Source organism: Pundamilia nyererei, unplaced genomic scaffold (genome assembly GCF_000239375.1).
Source record: "Pundamilia nyererei isolate P.nyererei 1_Seehausen unplaced genomic scaffold, PunNye1.0 scaffold00025, whole genome shotgun sequence".
NCBI classification, from domain to species: Eukaryota; Metazoa; Chordata; class Actinopteri; order Cichliformes; family Cichlidae; genus Pundamilia; species Pundamilia nyererei.
In genome coordinates, this window is record NW_005187426.1 from 2,737,077 (window position 1) to 2,759,803 (window position 22,727).

Genomic DNA, 22,727 nt, shown 5'->3' on the forward strand with positions numbered 1-22,727 from the left:
ACTATGTGAGAACCACACACAGATGCAGTCAGTCGGTCAGATATGTTGAAACACACACACAGACACACACAGAGAAGTAATGCAGCAGAACAGACAAGGTCGTGTTGTTTTAGTGCACTCTGACAGCCATAAAAAAAGTGAGCAACATTGCCAGGAACACAACAGAAACGGTGCTTCTCACTGTAACTGTCACATGAGTGTAAAGAAAACAGGGAGGAGAAACATTTCTGTGGGAGTCATATTTGGTGCATTGCATGACAATGAGCATGTGAGTAAATGTGTGGAGAAGATACAACGTGTGCGAGGGTGGGTGTCCATGCTTACTCGCTGCAAGATCTATTTTGGGTTCGGTGGTAATAGGCTCAGATAAGGAGCTAATGCAAAGCACTCATTCATCATATAGGGATTGTTTTACAGTTAGCATGGGGCTGGACGGGAACAAACTCTCCGTTTTGACACACAAAGCAGGGCAGACCACACAGAGGAAATAAACAGTGAAGCATAAACACACTGGTGTTACTCTGAGGAAAGACTTGCTGATCGCTCTGCCCACGACTCTCCTTTTCAACAGAAGGGTGGGGGAGTTTTGTTTGAATTTCGTCAGACCCGTCCAGACGAGCCTATCCTTCACCCAGATGCTGAAGGAATGCTTCTTCCCTTTTGTCTGTCACTGGTGTTCGTTTACACCTCCTGGCTGCCTCAAAGCAAGCAGACAGATCTGCTCATCTTCAGTACAAGTCGGACAAACAATGGGATGTAAGTAGCCAAACCACCAGATACTCAGATGGAGGATTCAGTGGCAGTGAAGAAGCCTGTTCACACAGGTATTCCACCTACTATCCACTGTTCTGAGGTACCAACTACACAGTGGATGTTAACAAGACCAGTCATCATTTGGCATAGACACATAAAATAACTTAAATAAATTACATTTCTGGTGACTTTCTTAAGCATTTAGAAAAACAGAAAAATCTAGAGGAATATTTATAATAATAAAAGTCACTTTATTTTTTTTCCATTGATTTTAAAATTCTTACAAACACTACTGAATGGTGCTCTGACCTAACATCTATACTCACCAGACCAGCCTGGGCAAACAGTAGCTGGACAGCTGTCTTGCAAGCTCCTCTCCAACTGGATGGGCAGACCTGGTTTAGGACCTCAGTGACAGGAGAGTCATCTCTGGGTGTCACTCCGTTCTGCCCAAGGGCCTCCTTAATGAGCTGCAGCATCGTGTGCTAAAGAAACAAAACATGGCGGTCCATTACCAAAGCAGCCTATCACAAATATTTGCTGATGTTACAATATAGACACCTGTATTAAAAAAAACCCCCAAAAAACAACAACAACAACAACAACAACAACAACAACTTGAGACTTCAGGAGCCTACATATCTGCTAAGGTTATCACTCAAAACACTGAAAAATGTTTTGATGATGAAACAAAAAAAAACAACAGAATGTAGACGAGATGAGGATCATACCGTTTTCAATTTGAGGTTTTCAGCTGCTGACTCATTGAAGGACACTCCTTTGAGAAAATGTGAGCCAATTTGCACGGGGATGGTGGGCAGCTCGCACTGAATGGGCTGCGAGGTGGTCTGCATCCTGCCCGCCTGCTGAGCCTCAGCCTCACTGCAACAACCCTATACCACACACGCATGGATATAAACACACAACGGCTAAAACACTCATTACAGCAAAAAACATGAGATATGTTCGTAATATTCTTTAATCAACTCCTGTGTCAACACTAAAATGATACAAGTACCATAAAAACAAACTTTATGCTACTGGGAAATTAACAGGCATTAAATCATTGCAAGTATTAGAAACAGTGGACAGCCACCAACTCCAGTCCACAGTGACGGGAGAATTAAGCGAACACGCTACAATAGCAGAAGGGAAGGGAACACACACAAGCATGGGGAGAGCATGCCACCTTGACATGGAAAGGTTACAATTTGTAATAGTGAACACACCTGTAAGGCTGCCTCCACAGCTTTGGGGTTGAGATGAAAGCCTGCCTTCAGAGCATACTCACTATGACCGAGGCTCTCTAATGCTGCTTTATAAGCCTGGACAGGGAAGAAGAAAATGATCAGTTACTTTAATATGTTACAGTTTTTATTTCTCCTCTCTGCAGTTTTTTTAAGTAATTATATTATAGTTTTATAATATAAGACTTCATCTAGTTCCATTGTATTATTCCATTAAAATGAAAAGAAAACCTCAAAGACCAAAGTCCATTTGATTCTTAAAACATACCTCAGTATATGTCTAACTCTGGAATAACAGCAACTCGTTTCCTAGCCTGATCTATACACTCATACTGCACCTGTAAAGCACTGTCAATCTTCATGTTGAGCTCCTTCAGCTGGTGCTCAGGGATGGTTGTGTTGTTGGAGCAAAAGAGTTGCTGAACCTGGATGCCTGCCAGGCAGCCGTCCCGGCCCCTCTCTCTCAGCCTCGCTGTGGCCTGAGGGTACAGCAGCATACAAAAGAGCTCTGGGTCAATTTACAGCAGGAACATCAATGAAATGTTGCACTGCAACAAAATCTCACCACAAGCAAGAAGTACTTGAGAATAAATGTATAATGCTAATATAATACTGATAGGGTTTTTGCAGCATTGAAAGAAAACTATCTTGTGTAGCTTCTGAAATATGAGCCCTCTGGTGTCTCCCTCTATCCAGGCTGATTCCCTGCAGGGCTAACACTCTGCATGCCCGAGTTTAACAAATCAATCAACCCACTATTCTCCTCTCTGCTTCACTGTATACAACAAATCTTGAAAAGGTCCTTGGAGACTGATAAGTCTGGAGATCAGTTGGGTCCTCTTACAAAACAGCTTCTCCTACATAGAGATAGGCTTTAAAGAACATAGCAATGCAAGTTTACAGACAGGCTACAGCCTAGAAAAGAGGAAATAGGAAATTTGGACTGGAAATCATAAATTGTTGGCATTTTTCAGGAATGTGTAGCAAGCTGTTTTTTTTTTCACCTCACACAGACAAACCACACATTTCCAAAGCTTAGATCTGGAAAAGTCCTGGGGCTGTGGCTGCATACCTCAGCTGCACCTTTCCATGAGCGGGAAGCTTCTTCCAGCTCTGTAAGGGGCCCGAGGTCAGAGCTTTGGGAGCGGGCATTGGCACAGCGCTCTTGGGCCTGGGCAAGAGCCTCGGCCAGGCAAGACTGAGCCACGGGCTGGACTTTCTGAAGAGCCTGTGATAGAAACTGGAAATGGACCTGCATCACCGTGAGGAAGCACCGACCTAGTACCTGGAAAAGAACACAGAGATTACAGTTACAACATACCTTAACTCTAAGAGCACTCATCATTATTTGAATGTAGCTCAGTCAAGATGTTTGAGAAACCAAACAATATGGATGCCCTCAGCATAGAGGTGGAATCCTGTATGTCCACATGCCTCTGGGCTTCGTTATTGTTGATTAAAACAAAACTGCTTGCTGCTTTGTTTGCGCCTTTCTAATGAAGCATTCGTCAAGTAATGACTGGTTGCTTTACCAACAAGTTATTTCTCCATCTAATTTTTTTTTTTTTTTTGCATTTGCCTGCCTGTTCAACCATAAAGTTCCAGGAATTAAGAAGTGTGTCAACTATTTTCTATACACAAAACATCATCATGCTTGACAGGTAAACCTCAAAAGCTGTGATATATGCTTATTCGGTAAATTTGGTGCAGGATGTTGCGCAGGCATGATGTGTTTTGGCTCGAGTTGCAGCATATTAAGATAAATGCTTTGAAAAACATGCTAGCGACAACCATTAAACTGTTTATACACACATACAGCAAATGAATACCAGGCAGATTAAAGTCTGGCTACTGCTTTCAACGATTGTATGCCCTATTAATCTCAAACTTATCCAACAAATAAACTTAAGTTCTCTTTCAGAAACACTTTGCTACCTTATTTCCTATTTGTTTTTTTTACACAAACTTAAGAATCGTAATGTGAAAAATGGCAAGACCAAATCTCTATAACCAATACATCAACTTCCAAAATACAACATTTTACCAGATTTTATCAAACCTAAACTTTACGATAAAGTAAACTTTAGTGATAGATAAATAGATAATTATATAAGAACATTATAGCAAGGAGAGAAAAATCCACTATTCCACAAATGTGGGAAAAGCATGTGCAAAGTTGACAATAATAACTGACATCATTCCACTACAAAGTGTGTCCAAGCAAGTGCTTGCTGAGTTCAGACAAGCTGTTTGTTGTTCAGTTTGCAAAATAAGAGAAATAGGACACCGTGGGTTCGCTACGGTCACAGGGTTTTCTTTTTCAGATACCTGCTGAAAATATCTCAAGGGATAGGGCTGAGTTCTGAAGTAAGAAATATGCAGTTGCTTTATGATGGCAGACAGGAACAACAACAACGAAGCCATCTTCATTCTTTAACACAATTCACAGACACCAAAACTAAGATGCACAAATGACTGGAGGCATAAAACCGCCATGACTTTGGAGTTTCATTGGTTTTGTAACAACTACAAAATAGGACACGTTGCCAAAAAAATTATCATATTTGACATGCTGATGACTTTGGAATTTACTGCCTCATTCAGATTCCATTTAAATATCAAATGACTCAAGAGTGAAACTTTAGAGTAACTAAATATAAAATTCAAATGAAATTGATTTTGTTTAAGTTCACGATAATTACAGCGGGAACTCAAATGCAGTTCTCGCTGTTATGTGTGGGTACACATTTCATTAACAAGCTTCTAGTCTATTTTTCCATATGAAGTCTTTTTGAAGGCACACTCAATCCTCCATACGAAAGCAGTGCTGGAAAAATTCAAAGACCATGCACTGTGGTATTCCAAGCAGGGCTCATGTTTAACATGCTGGACCTCACAGAAACTGAACAAATTTATATGAGCTCTTCTGACTAGAAATATCCTCTGACTATTCAGGCTTCTTTTCATGTTCTTTTGCAAAGCTTAATTGTGGTTTGTGCAAAAGAGAAAACCTACAAAGAGGCTGTTAAGCAGCGTCTTTTGCAGAGTCTGAGCTGGCACAAACTCTGATTTCCACCGATGAGGCGAAAACGCACTGAAACATGTGCTTTTATATTTAGACTGAAGAATCATCACACCTTACACCATGAGGCTCTGATTAGTACCAGTTTGAATCTTTCTATACCTCCCAATTACTGATGCAACTCAGTTTCAACTTATTTTAATTGGTCTGTATCTTCCTGGCTCATTTTCTATATTAAAAATAAAAATCTGATTGCAAGACTTCAGTTCTTCGGGCACTGACTGGATTCTGGGAATCTCATTTAAAATTATAGATGTCAACATGTTTTCTGAGTCAGTGTGCGCATTGGATAAATAAAGTTCTACCACAGCAAGCCTGAGGTAGAACTATAAAATGAGTTTTCTTATAACAAGCATAACAAGTTAGAGAACCTACCTTTCCCGACAATTTTTTAACTACATTTTTTTTAATTACAGTTCAGAGAAAGTTATGCAACTCACTGAACATTCTGAGCCAGGAAAACCCCTGTAAGTATGAAAGAAACGTTTTTTATATAGTGTGCAACAAGCAATATGAAAGCTCACCAAAAGAAAAAGAAAAGAAAACTACCAAACAAGAAGTTTCTCTGTGACTCAGAGTCAGTATCCTGTCTGAAAGTTGAAAATGTCAGTATATCATGTGGTTTGTTTAATCTGTTCCTCATAATGCAACTAAAATAACAACAAGCTGGTCCTGGACTGAAAAGAAACAAGACAAGTTCAGAGGAAAACTTGTGGCTCTGAGATATTATATGGCACAGCTCTGCTCTAGACTAAAAAACTAATGTCAGTATGCTAAGATGCTTATATTTACAACGACAATGCATCATCACAGTCTTTGCTTAGTTCTAAATGCTGCTACACTAAAGTAAGTTCTCAATTTTGCAAATACACATTTACATATATACACGTTCTGAACAACCCTCATCACAAAGATACATCAATGGGGACCATGAATATCAGGGAGATGGTGTTGTTATATAAATCAGTTGTGATATTTCAATCTGCTGGTGGTGCAAAGTGAGAAGTCAGAGAAAAAAATAGAATGAGTTAAATTCGATTAAATTAGAATGTCTGGGGGACTTAAATATTTATAGAAAATTCCAAAGCAATCTACTGACAATCTGTTGGATATTTAACTGAGAAACCTTTATGGTAGTACTGGGAAAACCATTACTGGATCACTGAAATGAGCAACATTTATCCTTTGAGGCCAATAAAAAAACTGTACAAAAGTCGACAGTGAACTCCAACTTACCAGCAAAAGGTGGAGAAGCCAACACTTCCGTCGCTACAGTCCTCAAAAAGAAATCCATAACTGCAAGTTCATGCCAAAACTCTTAGATTCACTAAACTATGTAGGATAATATGATGCCTATCCCCCTGCCACCTTCAGTCGGAGATCTGATAAATACGGGCTCATTTCCAGGGTACACTACATGAGAAACACCTGTTGTTGCTGTTAAAGCAACTAATCAGAGGTCAATTATTCAATGGAGATATAGTATGTTTGCCAAACAGAAAAATAACATAACAAACACTGATAATGAGGGCCGAGGTAGATATCACCAGCATATCTTAATGAAGATAACAAAATGAGCACATGCTGACAAAAAAAATCAAAAACTACTCTGCTACAAAGGCTGCTATAATCAAGCAAAGAAAAAAAAAATGAGGACATGGCTAAAGCACAAGATAATGGATAACACATGTGATTGGCTGTGCAGTATCCCACACAGTCATGGAAAATATGAGAAATAGTGAGTGCAGCAGAGCCAAGCTCATGCTGGCCTCCCTCAGAACCAAACAAGGCGAATCATGAATCAATCATCAACATTTATACTTCTATTTTCTGAGAACACCTGCACAATCACCACACCAGATCTGGGAGAGTAGAGTTCCTGAAGTCCAGACCTTTTCTGGGTAAAAGGAGAGTGAAGCTATTACAACAACCAGATGCTTACATAGTGGGGTTGCATTGCTGTCTGATCTACAAAAGAAAACAAGCAGCCTACCTCTGTTCATTAATGTCACTGGTCATGCTTTATTTATTTTTTTGCTTTCTCCCTTGCTTTTCACTTCTTTTTTTCCTGTATCTTCCCCCTTACACAATCATTTCTAAGAAACAGGAAAGTCACAATTATCCTGACCCCTACATTTCTCAGAAGTGGCCTATTAGATATTCTAGTCTTCAAAAACGTAAAACAGCTGTTCTGCGGGACTCTAAAGTCATGTGGATGGAACTTCATCAGCCAAATAAGCAGAACAAAATAATCCAATATAATCTCATAGTTTGGTTAAAATGGGGTTCATCTTTAAATGGCACAACAATCAGGCTAAGAGAGATATATAAAGTATCGTGCCGAGCACATTTTTTCTTGAGGTCTAATGCTGGGTTCAAAGTAAATATTAGCAGATCTGATGCAATCAGGATGATGTCAGCTGTGAAAATTTTTAAAATGGTCATTATGATCTGACAGAAAAAATACTTCATTTCCAATGCTTTCTCTTAGATTGTCAGATTTCAGCAGAGCGGTCTCCGTTGTGTAAAACGAAAATGATATTGCAGATTAAGCTTGGTCTAACTGTTACATGGAGTGCCAGCCTCTATCATACACACTTCTTTGGTTGTTATTGTTTGTTTACACTCTTTATAAATTACTATCGCGCATTTTCTGAAGAAACACGCATGTTGTCAAAAACCGCAAGTATAATTGAATAAAACATGAACGTTGCCATTTCTCTCAGTTGTGAAAAAGCCAAGATTTAATAACTTCATTAATTGCCCAATCTCACATACTGACCGTAATAACAATGGATTTTAACTTGGGTGGACTGCCCAAGAATATTTGATAAACATTCAGAAATGTTAAACTGACTCATCTTTTAAATTCATCTGAGAAAGACACCACCCACAACTGATGCCACTTTTATTTTGAAAAGTTTGAAGTGCTACCAAGCTGGCCATCTTGGTGTTGTCTTAAACTGCAGGTAGTGACAGTGGACCTTGCTCTGCTTTGGAGACCTGCTATGACCTAGAGGCCACTCTAACCAGAGCCTATTTGATTATTTATTACAATCTAATATTTGTAGAGACCTTATAAAATCATATAGTTTGCTTCTTTTTTTTTTTTAAGTTAGCTCTTTGATGTTTTAAATCCTGTATTGTTTACATCTGTGTATGCCAGCTTATACTTTTCGTCACACCTTATCGGGGACATCAGATTGTCGGTCTGCTTGCTCTCATACAAACAGATAGAGGACCCACCCTTGGTCAAAAACTCCATGGGGTTATTTTAAACCTTTAATCTGTTTTGGTTTGAACTGGAAACAGAAGGACGCCCAGAAATGTTGTTACACCAACATGTGAGCAGCAGGATATGCCATATTTCATTACAAACTAACTGTTGTGCATCTGTTTAGGCTGACTGTAGACTTTTTTTTTTTTAAATTAAAATCTCGCTCATGAAAGACTGTATGGTGCATGTTGTCCACGTCCCTAGTTTTAACCGTGTTGAAAGGTTTATCCTCAGAGTGTTTTTAACAGTTGAAGACCAAGGTGGTGTTTTTCCAGTGTTTCCATTGTGCACCAGTGCTTATTCAGTCGTCTGACTTAAACAGCCATGAAGGTCTTTCTGATTGCGAGGACTTCACCATCTGCCTCTGGTCTTTGCTCTGCGGTTTAAACTTACAAGCTCAGCAAACAGCCTCCAAACAAACCGTGACAATTTCATGCATATTTGGCAGTAGACTCACTTTGACTGCTCAGAAAGCTCTGCTGTGGTTTGGAAAAAGAAGGTTTGTTTTGTAGACCAGGTCTACAAAACAAACCAGGGGGTGAAAAATGGCCTGGGGGCAAAAAAAAGAAAGAAATAGGAGAAGAAGATGTGAGCAAGGGAAAGAAGGGGGGGGGGGCTTCACATACCACAACTCTCCAAAACCAGAAATGCATTTGGTTCTTTTTGAAGACCTCATAATAAATCGAACTGCCAAAAAGCATTCCTCGAGTCATGCAGACAAAGGAAAATCCCCTCAACAGTCACAAACACAACACATTGTACGAGACAGACTGAATTAGCTGCAATTATCATGAGCTGGGTCTAAACAAGTCTAATCTGAGTATAGCGAATTCTTTTCTACCAAAGCACACCATGGCCGATAGTAGTAGAGATATTTTGTTAAAAACAATGCAAAACCGAAACACAAACATGAGCCGCAGATGACTCATCACAAACCCGTGCACGTATGCTGTACACTTCAATCTGATAACTCTGCACTTTTCTAAACACTGTCCTAAAATTAAAAAATATTTACTAAAAAAAAATATACTGGAGAGTCTTACTGGATTACTTACCTCAAATATTTTTGTTCACATGGGACATTATCCTTCATTTTACAACCATAACATTATTGTGGAGAGTGTTTTCTCTGAGATCAATGCATTTGACACACTGGAAAAAAGGCCATTGTAAAGTAAAATATTAGTACGTTTCTCTCAATATTTTAACAAATGTACCTTTTATGCCTGAGGCTAGACAGCACATGTGAGTGCCAAGCTGTGCGGTCTCAACTTTCACAGACTTGGGCTTCCTCTAATATTCATCTGTGCATATCCAAGACCACAGAGAGTCAGATTTACCGACTGTGGTGCAAAAGTGTTTCCTGTTTTGGGCTCAGCCACATCCACTGAGGTTCTGCAGGCCCTCCAGTGTCTTGGCCGCTGCAATGTAGCAGCTCTCCTACTACATGATAAAGTATTATCATGTAGCATAGATTGAGTAATATCCCCATAATTTTTGCTTTATAGTGTTGTATTTAACTATACAAAGTCATTTGTGGCACACTGCAATGGTATGGAAATTTGACTAGTCTTGGTCTAAGTTCTGCCAATATTTGTGTGTAGTCTATAAAAATATCTTTACACAAACCACAAAAACCCCGACTAGATGTTTAAACACTGCTACTCTTGCTATTCAGCAATAGAAATACTGATTGCTGAGTTACATTAATCATTGATATTTAATTAATACACAACACCTAAGATGCTAAAATGTTACACAGCCACCATCAGGAAGCAGCTCCCCTCATTGTGTTAGGGGAAGTTGTAAAAAAAAAAAAATAAAGTAAGATGAATGACAGCCCCAGGAGCCGGTGCAAATCTGCAGTACTCTGATCTAGAAAATGAACAGTTGGATGAGGTGTGTCGAAACAAGCTGGTGAATAAGCATTGGCGCAATGTGTAACCACATTCTGAATGGGTAGGTGGATGTTAAGCTGCAAATAAAGAAGGCTGTTGGTGTTACCACTGCTAACATTATACACATACTGCAAATTAATCGGACAGTATGTGTGTGCAATGTTACGAATGATGCATGTAACGGAAATGGCACAAATTTCAGTTACATGCATTCAAACTACAATGTTACTGACGAATGCGATCAGCTGTTTCAAATGGCTCTCGTACAGATCCAACATTTTTATGGGAAATCTTAAATTTATCCATTCAACTTTTTGCTTTCTCTAACTTTTAGGCTACTACCAAGTATAAGTGTTTTCTCCCATGAAACAATTTTGTGTGCACTTGGGTCTGAATGTCCTTGCCACAATGATTTTTTAAAAGGTGGTCCAACGGCCCAAAAAAGGGCAATCAAAGCAAGGTAAAAGAAGCAGGCATAGTAAACATTAGGAAATATGGGCTTTTTTCTGCTTGGGTGTGGTGCAGAGATTACGATTCAGTTACTCGATGCTCACAGCACCCTTGAAGACACTATTATGACAACACAATTACAGCAAAATTGAAAACTGGAATTGCGACGATAAATACCTTATTTTCCATAATCAACCGATGATTATTATCCATTACAAACACAAGCACCTGTTTAGTCTTGCCATTTTTTTTTAATCATTGTGTCCTGAAAGGTGTAATGCAAGTTATTTAACCTGTGTGCAAGAACCTGGCTTGAGTTGAGAGTTTGTCAAACAGAGCCTAGATTTCATACAAAAAGTTGAAAAGGTTTTTATAAGAACTATAGGATTTGTATGCTGTTATTTTTTGGATTGACAGTTTAATTAGTCTCCAATAGACTCCATGTATTTCCTCTTTTGTAGAGTCCTCAACTCTCTTGAGCAGAAACATTGTTTTTATTCAAGATATGACGGATGCAGATCAGGATGCTGTTTGATGAATCTTGCTATGACAAATCTGTCACACCACTGTGTGTGTATACATAGCACCGGACTGTTACAGCAAAAAAAATAAAAGACAATGTGGGAGACATACAAAAAGAAGACAGCAAGATAATAATGACATTAGCAGTGAGCCTCTGGATAACAGTCTACAGACCCTTTACTAAACTTACATAAGGAACACCTCTGCTGCAGCCTGCATTAACCATTGTGCACTTCAACAAATTTAGTACTGGTGAAAGATGTCGTGGTGACAAAAACTGTTTTTCTTCTCACATCCGCAGTGTTTTTCACACCTCACCCTCAGATCTTGACACCAGCTTAACATTGGGAATTAGAATGTTATTTGAGCCCGGAAACTCTGATTCATGAAGCCAGCATTCTAACAGAGACCAGCTAAGCATCTTAGCCCCCTCTCCAGAGTGCATGAATATGATAAAGTATGTCATGGCTAACTTTAGTACCCCAGCTTGTGAGCTTAGTTAACAAAATTTAGACATTGATGTTAAAATTTCTTTGTAGCAGTTTTTTACTGAAGTCAAAACAATCTGACGTTGTCTTTGTGAACCATGTGGACTTTAAAAGTTCACATAGTAAGACTGCGTGTGATTTGGAGACTTACCTCAACATCCTGCAGGCTGAAGTCATTCTGGTCTTTAAAGTTGGCGGCTCCAGCGCTCAGCTCCATCAGCATCTTGGCGATCTCAGGCTTTATTGCTGCTGTCAGTCTGCTGGCGGCCTCCATGACGTGTTCCTGCACGTCCTTCAGTTGCATAGCTGCTTTGGAATAGTGAGAGTTCCTGAACACACTGCTGAACAGGTCTGTTAGGAAGGCGCTGGCCCGGCAGAACACGTTGAGAGCATCCAAATATTTTGAGATGCCTTGCTGGATATCGGCAACAGCGGTAGAGGTGCCAGAAGGAGGTGGGTGGCAGCTGCCAGACATGCCTACCCCAGTGCCCATGGGTGAAGAGGCAGAGCAAGAGGAGGCCAGAGAGGCGCTCAGGGTCCGGCTTAGCTCAGGCATCTGGTACTGCTGGTGCTGTTGCACTTTCTGCTTGGACCCGCCGAGCAAAAAGCGACGCTTGTAGTCCATTTTACTTTCCTGCGCACTACAACAATACATAGGTGGTGCAACAGCACCGGAAGCTCCTGTTTGTAATTTCTTTTTCCTCACAAAGTGTTCTTGTCCTTTTTAGAAAAAAAAAACAAAACGCCAAATTCAACGGCCCTGAAACTGTTCAAGTTAGGTATAAAGACAGCTCAAGGATTCTACCTCACAGAGGTTCATCTCCGTATGCCTTGTAGAGAGGCAACTTAGAAGTGGGTGAGGCCGAAGGGTGATCAAAAACCGACAAGCTGAGTAAAATACTCACATGCAGCCCTGCTGCAAAATCATCATGCTAGCTTAAAAAACAGCAAAGACACAGCTCCAGATACTCTGTTTTCAGCTTCAAACAAAACGATCATAATAGAGGAGGAAAGTATTACAGCCGAGTTTTAAAGTGCATTAACTTTCCTTCAGAATGGGGGGGGGGGGGGTTTACCTTCATACAGTATGCAGAGTATATACACTTATGTATTTACATATATAAACCTATACCAGCTTCAGCCAGTAAAAGTAGAAAATTATTTTAAAAGCTGAAAGCAAAAATGAATCCGAGGAAAATGACACACTGGTCAACAGCACGGAAGGAAAATGGCAATTTAAAAAGGAAAACAACACACAAGCAAGTAAATGCTGGAATCAGAGGATGTGGCTTCGTCTTTTCTTTTGCAGTGGCTGGCAGAGGAGCAGTGGGAGGCGAAGGGCAGACAGATCCAGTCCGTCTCAAATCCTCTTCACAAAGCAGGACACGGCAGGCAGTGAGCAAGCGGCCAGCTGATAGCTCTGTCTGCCTGTCAGAAGTCTCCAGCAGCTTCCCGGTTTCTCCCCGTCTGCTGGCTGAGGTAGATATTACTCACCGCGGAAACAAGTGTGCTTCCAGATCTCGCTGTTCTCTGCGGATGCAGATTAGAGCGACAAAAGCACAAATGTATCTGTAAGGCCTCTAGGTCATTTCCTAAGGGAGGAAAGGGCAGAGACACAGAAGAGTGTTAACATCATGTCAAAGAGGAAGGATGAGCTTAATTTCAACTGCTTTACTGTGACAACCTAAAATAAACTGGCTGCTCTACAAAAATCAAAACATGGCTAATTTCAGCTGACTTCTAAAGTTTTAGGATTAGTACATAGAATGGCGCAGGTATAAACTGTCAAGTAATGTGCCTTCAAACAACAACTAATATTCTAGTATGAAACCTTTACTGGATGGTGACAAGGAAAGCAATAAGAGAAAGCATGTATACTTTACAATACAATAGGCAAGCCACAAAATATCAACTTGCTTTAGTTTTGTTCAGTTGCTGTGACATCCAATCAGTGATATCAAACCACAACCATAAAGTTGTACTACCCATTATGTGTTGTAAACCAGAAGTGACACTCAAAGGCTTTTATTTTAGAAAACTGATTGGGAAGGATGCGATCAGCCACAATTCCCTGAAATTGCTGCTAATATTGTATTACAGTTTGGTAAAGAGCTGTGCTTTAGTTGTACATTTCTAGACGATTACTAATACCATACCTCACTGAGCGTCTGTGCAAAGAATCTCTGGCAGTGTCTGGTTTAGCAGTACACAGCTGCAGACAGAAATTCCTGCATGAAGCCATTGTTGGAAGACACTGCGGGGTCTGTTGAGCTACACGTAGTAGGAGTCACAATACTCTCATTCTGTGTGACTTTTCCATCTCCCTTTGGCCTTTTCACTGAATTAGGAATATAATATTTTATATTGTTAACATTAAAGTGGATTTGGCCTCACTTCTCTTCTAGCTTGTGACTGTCAGAAGATTTGCAATTTAGAAGGTCTCAAGACAAACCACAGTTAATAAGATTCCTGACAATAAAACAATACTAAACATAATCTGGAATCATATAAGTTAAATAAATAAACATTTCATGTAAACTGATCCAAAAGAAACATGCCTTAAATCCGCAGGTGTAAAATAACCTTTTTCTCATCTTAGGTCGCAGTGTTTTAGGAAGGAACAAAGAATACATTCCCATTAAACCAGTTCCTTAGCTACGCACTTGCAGAGAGCTTCGTGGCACTAAAGACTAAAACAGACACTCTTTATGACAATAAAGTCAATAGGACACTGAACATGATCCTGACCGACCATTTTCTTCATGAAACAGCTTTCCATATACCAGGCAGAAATCTGACTGTTATCTTGTAACATCACACTGAAAACAATTATGTTTTGGAATGAAACAGGAAAGGCAGATAAAAAAAAATAAAAAATATTATTCCCAGCTAGGTAACACATCCAGGATGCTGTCACTGTAGGTTTAGCAGCTGTGTGGTAGTCCCACATACAGGGTAGCTTCCATTACGCATCTCCGCCAACATTCGCCTGACCTTCAAAACCTCACTTCCTTTCACAAACAGAGGGGACGCCCAGCAAAAATCAGCCCACCCTTATCTGTCCTAGGCCACTGAGTTGAGAGACAGAGCCAAGGGAAACTACTGACCTCCTCTTGAAGGGACAAGGGAAATGTGCTTTCAATTTTTTTTAACCCTTACATTACAGTAGTTAGTCTTTCAGTTATTATTTTGAAAATTTGCTACAAGGACACCTTACTTAAAAACAACCACACAAATGTACATCGTAGTCAGGAGGTTTCATCTCCAACACTTGTTCAGCAAGTATTGCATGTTTACAATTGCCGAAGATTCAGTGAAATATGTTAACGCCAACCTTTTCCTAAACAAAACTGGGTGATTACTACAAGACAAACCCTGCAGGGATAACTAGGATGACCAGTCTGGAGCTTGGCTGCACATTTAAATTAGTCAGTGCTTATTCAAAGATCTAATACCCCACATCTGTATCAAGAATGTAATGCAATTAACTTTATTATACTATATATTCAATTAACCAATTATTTGTTCAAGCTCTAAAACAGACCAGAAAATATTTGGGTTGCAGGGTTATATAACAAAGAAAAGCAGGAAATCCTTTCATTTTAGAGGCCTGAATTAATGATTATTTGTCATTACTTTATAATTTCTTTCCAAATTTTCAGATCTAGTTGTGGTACAAAAATATCAATTATACTACCACCTACCAAGTTATGCAGAGAAATTCTAGGCATTGTAGATACGCTCTCTTTCAGGAAAACAAACAAACAAAACTTTTCTCTAGGAAGTATTTGATGAAGGAATAGCAAATTTTAATTTTATGTGATTGTCTATAATGGTTAAGAGCAGCTAACTAGGGCAACAGTGCAGCAGGCCTCTAAATCCCAGGGATTACTGGCACAGTGAGAACCTGCCAGGTGCCCACAATGCCTGCTAGTTGACATAAGTAATAGGATATAAGCTTCTACAAAGTAAATGTGAAACCTAAGCTCGGCTAGCCCAGAGCTGGCTACTTTTGTTCTCACACATTCACACTATTTTTGGCTAAATGATGGGTGGAAGATTAGTCTTCTTTCAAAACAACTTGATGAATATACTAAACAGGTCAGTGAGGAAACCACATCGAACAAAACTAGCTTGCTAGTCATACAGCATGACGTAAAGGACCAGGACACAGCTGGAAACAATTAAAACTAATTGTGGACAGCAGTTAGACAGCTTTAGGAACGTGGTTTGGAAAAACAAAGGTTGGATATATTTAATCTTCATGAAATTATTCTTTTTTTTCCCTCTTTAGATTTGCTGCCTCAAATAGAGGAAGTCAAGTATCTCAGGGTTCTTGTTCACAAATAGCAGAGAAGTAAAGTAAGAGGTTAACACGTGGATTGGTCTAGCATTTACAGTGCTATAGATGCACCAGTTTGCTTTATTGAAGGCCAATCTGAATGCAAAGCTATTCACTGACTTGTCAATCTGCATTACTTCCCTCACAAACTGTGGGTTATGACTAAAAGAATGAGACTGCAGATTCAAACAGCAGAAATAAATTGTGTCTGTTCCCACCTCCTGAATCTCCTTAATGATAGGATGAGGACCTCAGTCATTCGGGAGGGCCTCCTGGAGGCCTCTGAGGTGAGGCATTGCAAACATGTCCAACCCAGGTCAAAATAAAGAAACAGTCTCTTGGCTAGCTTGAGAATGTCTCAGTTATCAACCAGAAAAGTTGGACGCCAAGGCTGAGAGAAGTCTGGACAACGTTTCTTAAGCAGTGATTATACCCTGTTGTGGATACGGACCCAGGTAGCTGGAGACAACATGGATGTATTTAAATGAATTAATTTCAGTTGCAGTTCTTTGAAATCCACTTGAAGGGAACACAAGCTGCCAGTGCATTACAACAAAGACATGGATGTAACGTTTTTATTAACAGTGGTAATTAAAAACAAATCTGTCAAACATTCAGAGCAGTACTGTTGGCAATGTTGCCTCACAATAATATTATTTTAGTATAAAGATTGACAGCTATTGTGATGTGACAAGTGAGTCCACATTCTGAAGTCTCCACGCTTCTTGTGGCTGCAGCAATGCTAGGTTGTTGTTTTTTTAGCTGTAATTTCCTTTATTTGGACAAGCACATGGAGTGGTTATTCATCAGCCAACACTACTTGGCTTGATTAGCTATCTAGTAATTGGTGAGCTAAGTACAAGACACCTATTGGTTTCATCTCCCTGTGTTAAGACACATGCCAATCAAAGCAACTGTTAAGTCAATAATCCAGGTGGAGTTGGATGAGTTTTAAAAAAAAAAAATTAATAAGATAATAAGAAAAATCACCCTCATCTAAGTAGTTAAAAATTGGGAAACTATACACCAATAGTAACTATAGTAATTGACTTTGATTTTTAATGCTGAGTCTATAGCCCCTTTTCCATTCGCCCCTACTCAGATCGTCTGGTTTTCAATTACAATCGAATACCACCTAATGTGTGTGGTCGTCATTATAGCAATACACCTGAGTGTTCCGTGACATAATTAGCTACAACAAAGGTCGACGTCAAGGTGATGATAAACCTGCTACTGTGGCTTTTCGTCAGACTTATTTTCGTGAAAGAGATGCTCTCATGATTCATCTAGTGACACCACTAACCAGCCAATCAGTCCCACGGAGTCTGCCGTCACATTTCAGTACCTGCTCAGATCACTTTGGAATCATGGCCAAGCAGGTACTATTTTTGTACTATGTACCAGGTACAATAAAGTAATTGAAAACCCTGGTAAATATGGCGAACTGCGGCAAGTCGATCCATGTCCGCACTAATGGAAAAGGGGGCTTATTTGTTGACTGACCCCCTTTTGGAGTCAGCCTAAAGTCTATATGCCACTTCGCACTTCAGCTCTAGATGTTGCCCAGGACAGTGTCATAAGATATGCTTAAAGGAAGTGAAACTCTTAAGATTAACAAAAAAGCAGTGATAGTGGAAAAAAAATGAAGAAACAAAATGCTGATTCAAATAAAAAAAATTGTCAATTAACTTCATACTATCGAGATTACCCTACAATCACAATGGTATTAATCTGAGCCTAGTATAAGGAATGTGGTTCTATTATCTTTCACTTTAAAAAAAAAAAAAAAAAAAAAAAAGTGAATAGCTTCGTCACACAATCTAGCACAGTTAAAATCATTTAGCCAGCTTAAAATTGGTGACACACTACATTTTTCAGCCAATGTCAGTAAATGCCATCTTATTTGGCAGGCCCATCATTCTATACCAGTGTTCAGTAGTTGTGTTTTTGTTATGTTTTTTTCTTGTTTGTTTGTTTTTTAGGGCTGTGAACAACAAAAGTAACAACACATTAAATGAGTGCTGTAAGTCAGACTCAATTCAACCCAAACAACAAAGTGACATTATTAGAGAGTGTTCATGGTCTACATTTCCTTCCTGGCAACAAAACTCTGCAGGCAGAGGATATCCCAAGAGAAGCAGACACGGCATCAATATTAATGAGGCCTATTGGCTTCTTAGGGTAGCTCTGTTGGCTGACAGCCTCCTGTTGCAGGGCACAGTGTGTTAGAGATTGCACCCAAACAAACACGTGTGATAAGAGCGTCCCTCCGGATGCACTGGAGTTCTGCCAGCCCACTTTAGTGTCCTTCCTCCAGCAGGAGCCGCTTAGGGCTAATGTTAGCCCTACTTCCCCACTCGCCGTACATGTCAGCTGCTCAACTTCAACAGGAAGGGGGTTTAGGTTTCCTGGAGCAAGCTCCCTGTCGCCAGTAACAAAAACTTCAAGCCAAGTATGCCACTGGGCATGTAGTAAAGTCATGGTACCTGTCTTTACAACCTGCTGGTCAAACAACTGCTTACAAAGGACTACCTTAAAAATGAGGTAGTATAATAGCAACAAATCCTTGAAATACTGATAATAATTCAGAAATACCACAACTACTTAAATAATACTGTCTGGGCTACACTTGTATTGTAACAGATATTCATACTGATCAGCTCTACTTGACTATTGGCAGGGGTCTGCATTTTATTTTATTCAAATTTCTCTATAGGTTTTACAACATTAAAACACCCTTGTGTTAATTAATGCAACCTTCAGAGTTCATAACAGCAGTTACTTTTGGATACTCTGCCATATTTGTGTCACTGTTACTTCAAAGCTAGGTGGCTTAATAGCTGTAGATGGGGCAGCTGTTACCCATGTTGACAGCTCCTTATCCATCTGCCACTGGGAGGCAAACACAAGCCCTCTGATGCTCTAGCCACAGGCCCGACATTAGCTCTCTCATGAAGTCTATTTCGGCCTTCATGGGCAAAACAGCTGCCCTGAATGTCCACACTGCCCCGTTTTTAGACACTCCAAAAGGTTCAGCGCAAAGTAAAAAAATGTCCTCCTCTACATCTGTTGCCAATGAAGCAAAGGAATGCATTTCCCCAAGAACACTCTTAATGTGGGTTCATACGAGTATAGAAAAATGGGCCAGAAAAACTGATATGCTGCAAAACATCTCCACAAAATGTAATGTAAACATGAAAAGTGCATGTTTAAAAAATGATGCACTAATTGAAATGGAAGGCAAAGTTTACACTGTGTGTTTTACTGAAGACATTCCAAAGAGCAGATAAGTCACAGTGAAGTCTGAGAATCGGCAGACAGGTCGAGGAGGTCAGTCCGAATGACAGGACAAGTGCCGTGAGCAACTGTGTGATAGGAGCTGAGCCAGGCTCCTCTTGCCCACAGAGCACAAGGAGAGTATTGTGGCAGCCCTGGTGTCCTCATACCAGCACACAGAAAAAACACACACATGCACACTTGCACATGCAGCTGCATGACTTTGTAAGAGGAAGAGAAAAATAAAGGTCTTGGCTACAATTTAATATTAATATTAATAACAACTTTTTCCCCCCCATCAATATAGTCTGTTTCTTCTTCGTCTTCTTTCTTTTTAATCCTGGCCCTGTTTTTTTAGGCATTGCGGGTTTTGATTGTTGTGGTTTTGTTCCCATAACTAATTCTGTTTTGGTCCCATTTTTGGCTTGAAACTAAAAATAAATTTGATTTTATAATCAGGTATTACAAAAGACTGTTTCTAAACACTTTTCCAGTTCTGCTAAATTGTATTTTTTGGCAGAATTTGCACTTTATAAAGCAGTAGTGAAACCTTTCCTACTGCTTAAGTACCACTGTTATGAGTTTGCTCAGACATATCAGTCAAGAGGCTGATACAGCTGGCTGGATAATATTAGACTAACCTGTAGTGTCCTAACACACACACTGTAAGTAGCTTATGGCTCCAATAAAAATAGTGAACAGGCCGCACTCACAAAGGACACACTCACAGGCCTCATACGTCTGTGTTGCACAGACTTCAACATGTGCTTTTGACTTAATTAAATATTAATACATTCCATCACCCTAAGAACAAACAAAAAGCATATGTCCCAAATTTATTAAAGTCTAACGGGGAATCAAGATGTCAGCTGACATGCATGCATGAATCTCATTTGATTAAATAAAAGTCCCATCTCATCTGATCTAATCTAAGCTTTTGCACAAAGCCTAAATACCTTTCAACAGTCAACATTAAGCAATCGGAATAAGCTCAAATACCCTCTTCAAATAACTCTGTACAATAGACCATGTTTACTGTGCCTAACCAGTGGGTTTCAATAAGTGAGAGCTGTGATGAAAGGCTCTGACGTCAGTTCCATTCATAAAAGGTTGGTGGCAACCTGTGGGGATGAAAATGCTTTCCTCAGCCTAAACTGAGCAGACTGTATACTGAGATTGCAGGTTGTGTTACATGCCAAGCATGAGAGTTGTATTTATAGCCAAAAAGAAAGATAGAATTTACCTTTCCCGTTTAGCCACAATGACAAAATATATAGAGGTGTCACAGAAGCCGTAAATCTAAATAGGGTAGTAAAAGAAAATCAAGCCAAGTATAGCACTATGCATGTTATCATTAATATAGCTGCACCAATCTAGCTTTTACCACTTCTTATTCGATCCCGAGACCATGGCTTAAGGCATCTTCTTATACCAAGTACTGATCTGACCCCACTGTTAAATAAATAAGCTATATAAATTTATTAAACTGGTACGCATCCCTTTTGTCAACAGCTAATTAATTAATTATTAATTATCTTGAGTTGATTCAACTGCTATTAGCTTAAAGGTGGGATACAGACTGACAAACAATCATTCACAAACACAGTCAACTTTGAATCGCTAATTAAGCTAACCCATGCATTTCTTTGGACAGTGGGAGGAAGTGACTGAGTCAGCTGCTTTCACAGCTGTTTGCATTGTAATATCTGTTCTGAACTTAAAGTTTTTAGCTAAAAAAAAAATACCATTGACATTATAATAAATTAAAAAATTAAACTAATGAAAACTAAAGTAAACAAAACAACAAATTAAATTTAAATTAACAAAAATCTGAAACCTATTTAAAACAAAAGTGAATTTAAAAAGCCAAAATGAAATGGGAATAAAAACTAATTTTAAAGCTCAAAATTATAAAATATGCATGTTGATCGCAATTTGCATTTAAGTTACAGACTTTTGAAGACATTCAAAGACAAGATCTTGGCATCAAGGATGTGAAAAACAACCAAAATGCTGACGCTTTGCTGTCAGCAGCCGGTTCACTGTTCCTGAAGCGTTGCGTAGCAAATACAAAACAAAGATTTGAAGTGAGCAAAGCAACCCCATAAATCACTACAGATTTTATCATTCCTAATTCTCACACAGTTACAAAACTCAGTAAATGAAAATCCTTTGCACAGAGGATAAAGAAAGGCTGTTTACTGACTGAGTGCTTCAAAACAATACAATACATTGGCAGGTATGGCACAGGGTGCAGACTATGAAACATTTAAACACTGGACAAATGTTTGATTCACTACTGAAATACCTTACAACAATCTATAAAATCTTTACCATCTCCACTGCTTGATTTTTAGTAACTGATCCCAACATCTAAGCTGCATATTTTCTGCAGGGATTAATAAAGAGAAATTTCTCTATAGAGTTTCATGGTAGTCTTGTTTCATTTGATCATCTCTGGTGCATGAACAGTCATGCTTCTCACTGGGAACATTTGACTGAGGGGCAAATAGCTGACCACAAACTAAGGCTAAACTGGTTTCCCAGGAGACAAGGGTGAGATTTCAAGGAAGAAGCCCCCTCCCTCCCTCAATCCTTTGATTTTCTGAAAAATCGACAGTGCCCCTTATAATCTGGTGCGCCTTATGTATGAATTCTGGTTGTGCTTACTTACCTCAAACCAATTTTATGTGGTACATGGCGCTCAAAAATTTGTCAAAAAATGTTTTAGTGAGACTTTTGTAAGCTACGAAGGATGGACCGCTTGATGGACTGTCAGAGCATTACGGCTACTGTAGTCAGGAGCCTTGCAGAGTAATACGCACTGTATGCTTGTTAGCTGCTTGTTTAATTGAAAATACATTGATGGGGTTTTTTTTGCACTAATAAAGTTGTGGAGTTGTAAAGTATTTTGTCTTGCATCAATTATATCGTCAGTTATATTGTTATCCCAAATTTTCAAATATATATCATGATAAATATTTATGACCATATTGTCCTGCCCTACATGACACACTAGCAGACAGAGTTGAAACAGCCCATGTAAGAGAAAGAGGTAGACCCAAGCCCTCTGACACACATAAATACTGTTAGTTTTATTCATCCAAAGGAAAATACAAACACAAACCACACAAAGGAAAAGATTAACAGAATAAAATGGGTTGCAGCTGAAAATTATTTAATATGATCAGAGACATGTGAAATGTAAATTGTCCAGTCTGTCCCAAATTTCACATGTTTGATTAAAGTCAAAGTCTAGAGACATCTATATGTCAAAATCATGTCACACTCACAGCATCAGCTAATGGCAACAGGGAATCAATTAGCACCTACCAAGGAACTTTTTACATGTATTAAACAAAAATTACCAGAAAAAAAAAGTAACCTTTAAT

The 22,727-nt window shown here is 39.2% G+C and overlaps 1 protein-coding gene across 1 annotated transcript in view; it reads right to left on the minus strand.

The window, feature by feature from the left end:
- The window catches only part of garre1 (granule associated Rac and RHOG effector 1), a 40,682-nt gene that overhangs the window by 14,748 nt on the left and 3,207 nt on the right, over window positions 1–22,727 (minus strand). Inside the window, exons 2-7 of the mRNA XM_013909460.1 lie at window positions 11,869–13,309; window positions 3,073–3,285; window positions 2,339–2,479; window positions 1,983–2,078; window positions 1,485–1,646; window positions 1,080–1,238 (exon numbers count right to left, since the gene is read on the minus strand). Coding sequence (XP_013764914.1) covers window positions 1,080–1,238; window positions 1,485–1,646; window positions 1,983–2,078; window positions 2,339–2,479; window positions 3,073–3,285; window positions 11,869–12,372 — 1,275 coding nt within the window. The 5' untranslated portion in view covers window positions 12,373–13,309. The remainder of the gene's footprint in view (window positions 1–1,079; window positions 1,239–1,484; window positions 1,647–1,982; window positions 2,079–2,338; window positions 2,480–3,072; window positions 3,286–11,868; window positions 13,310–22,727) is intronic.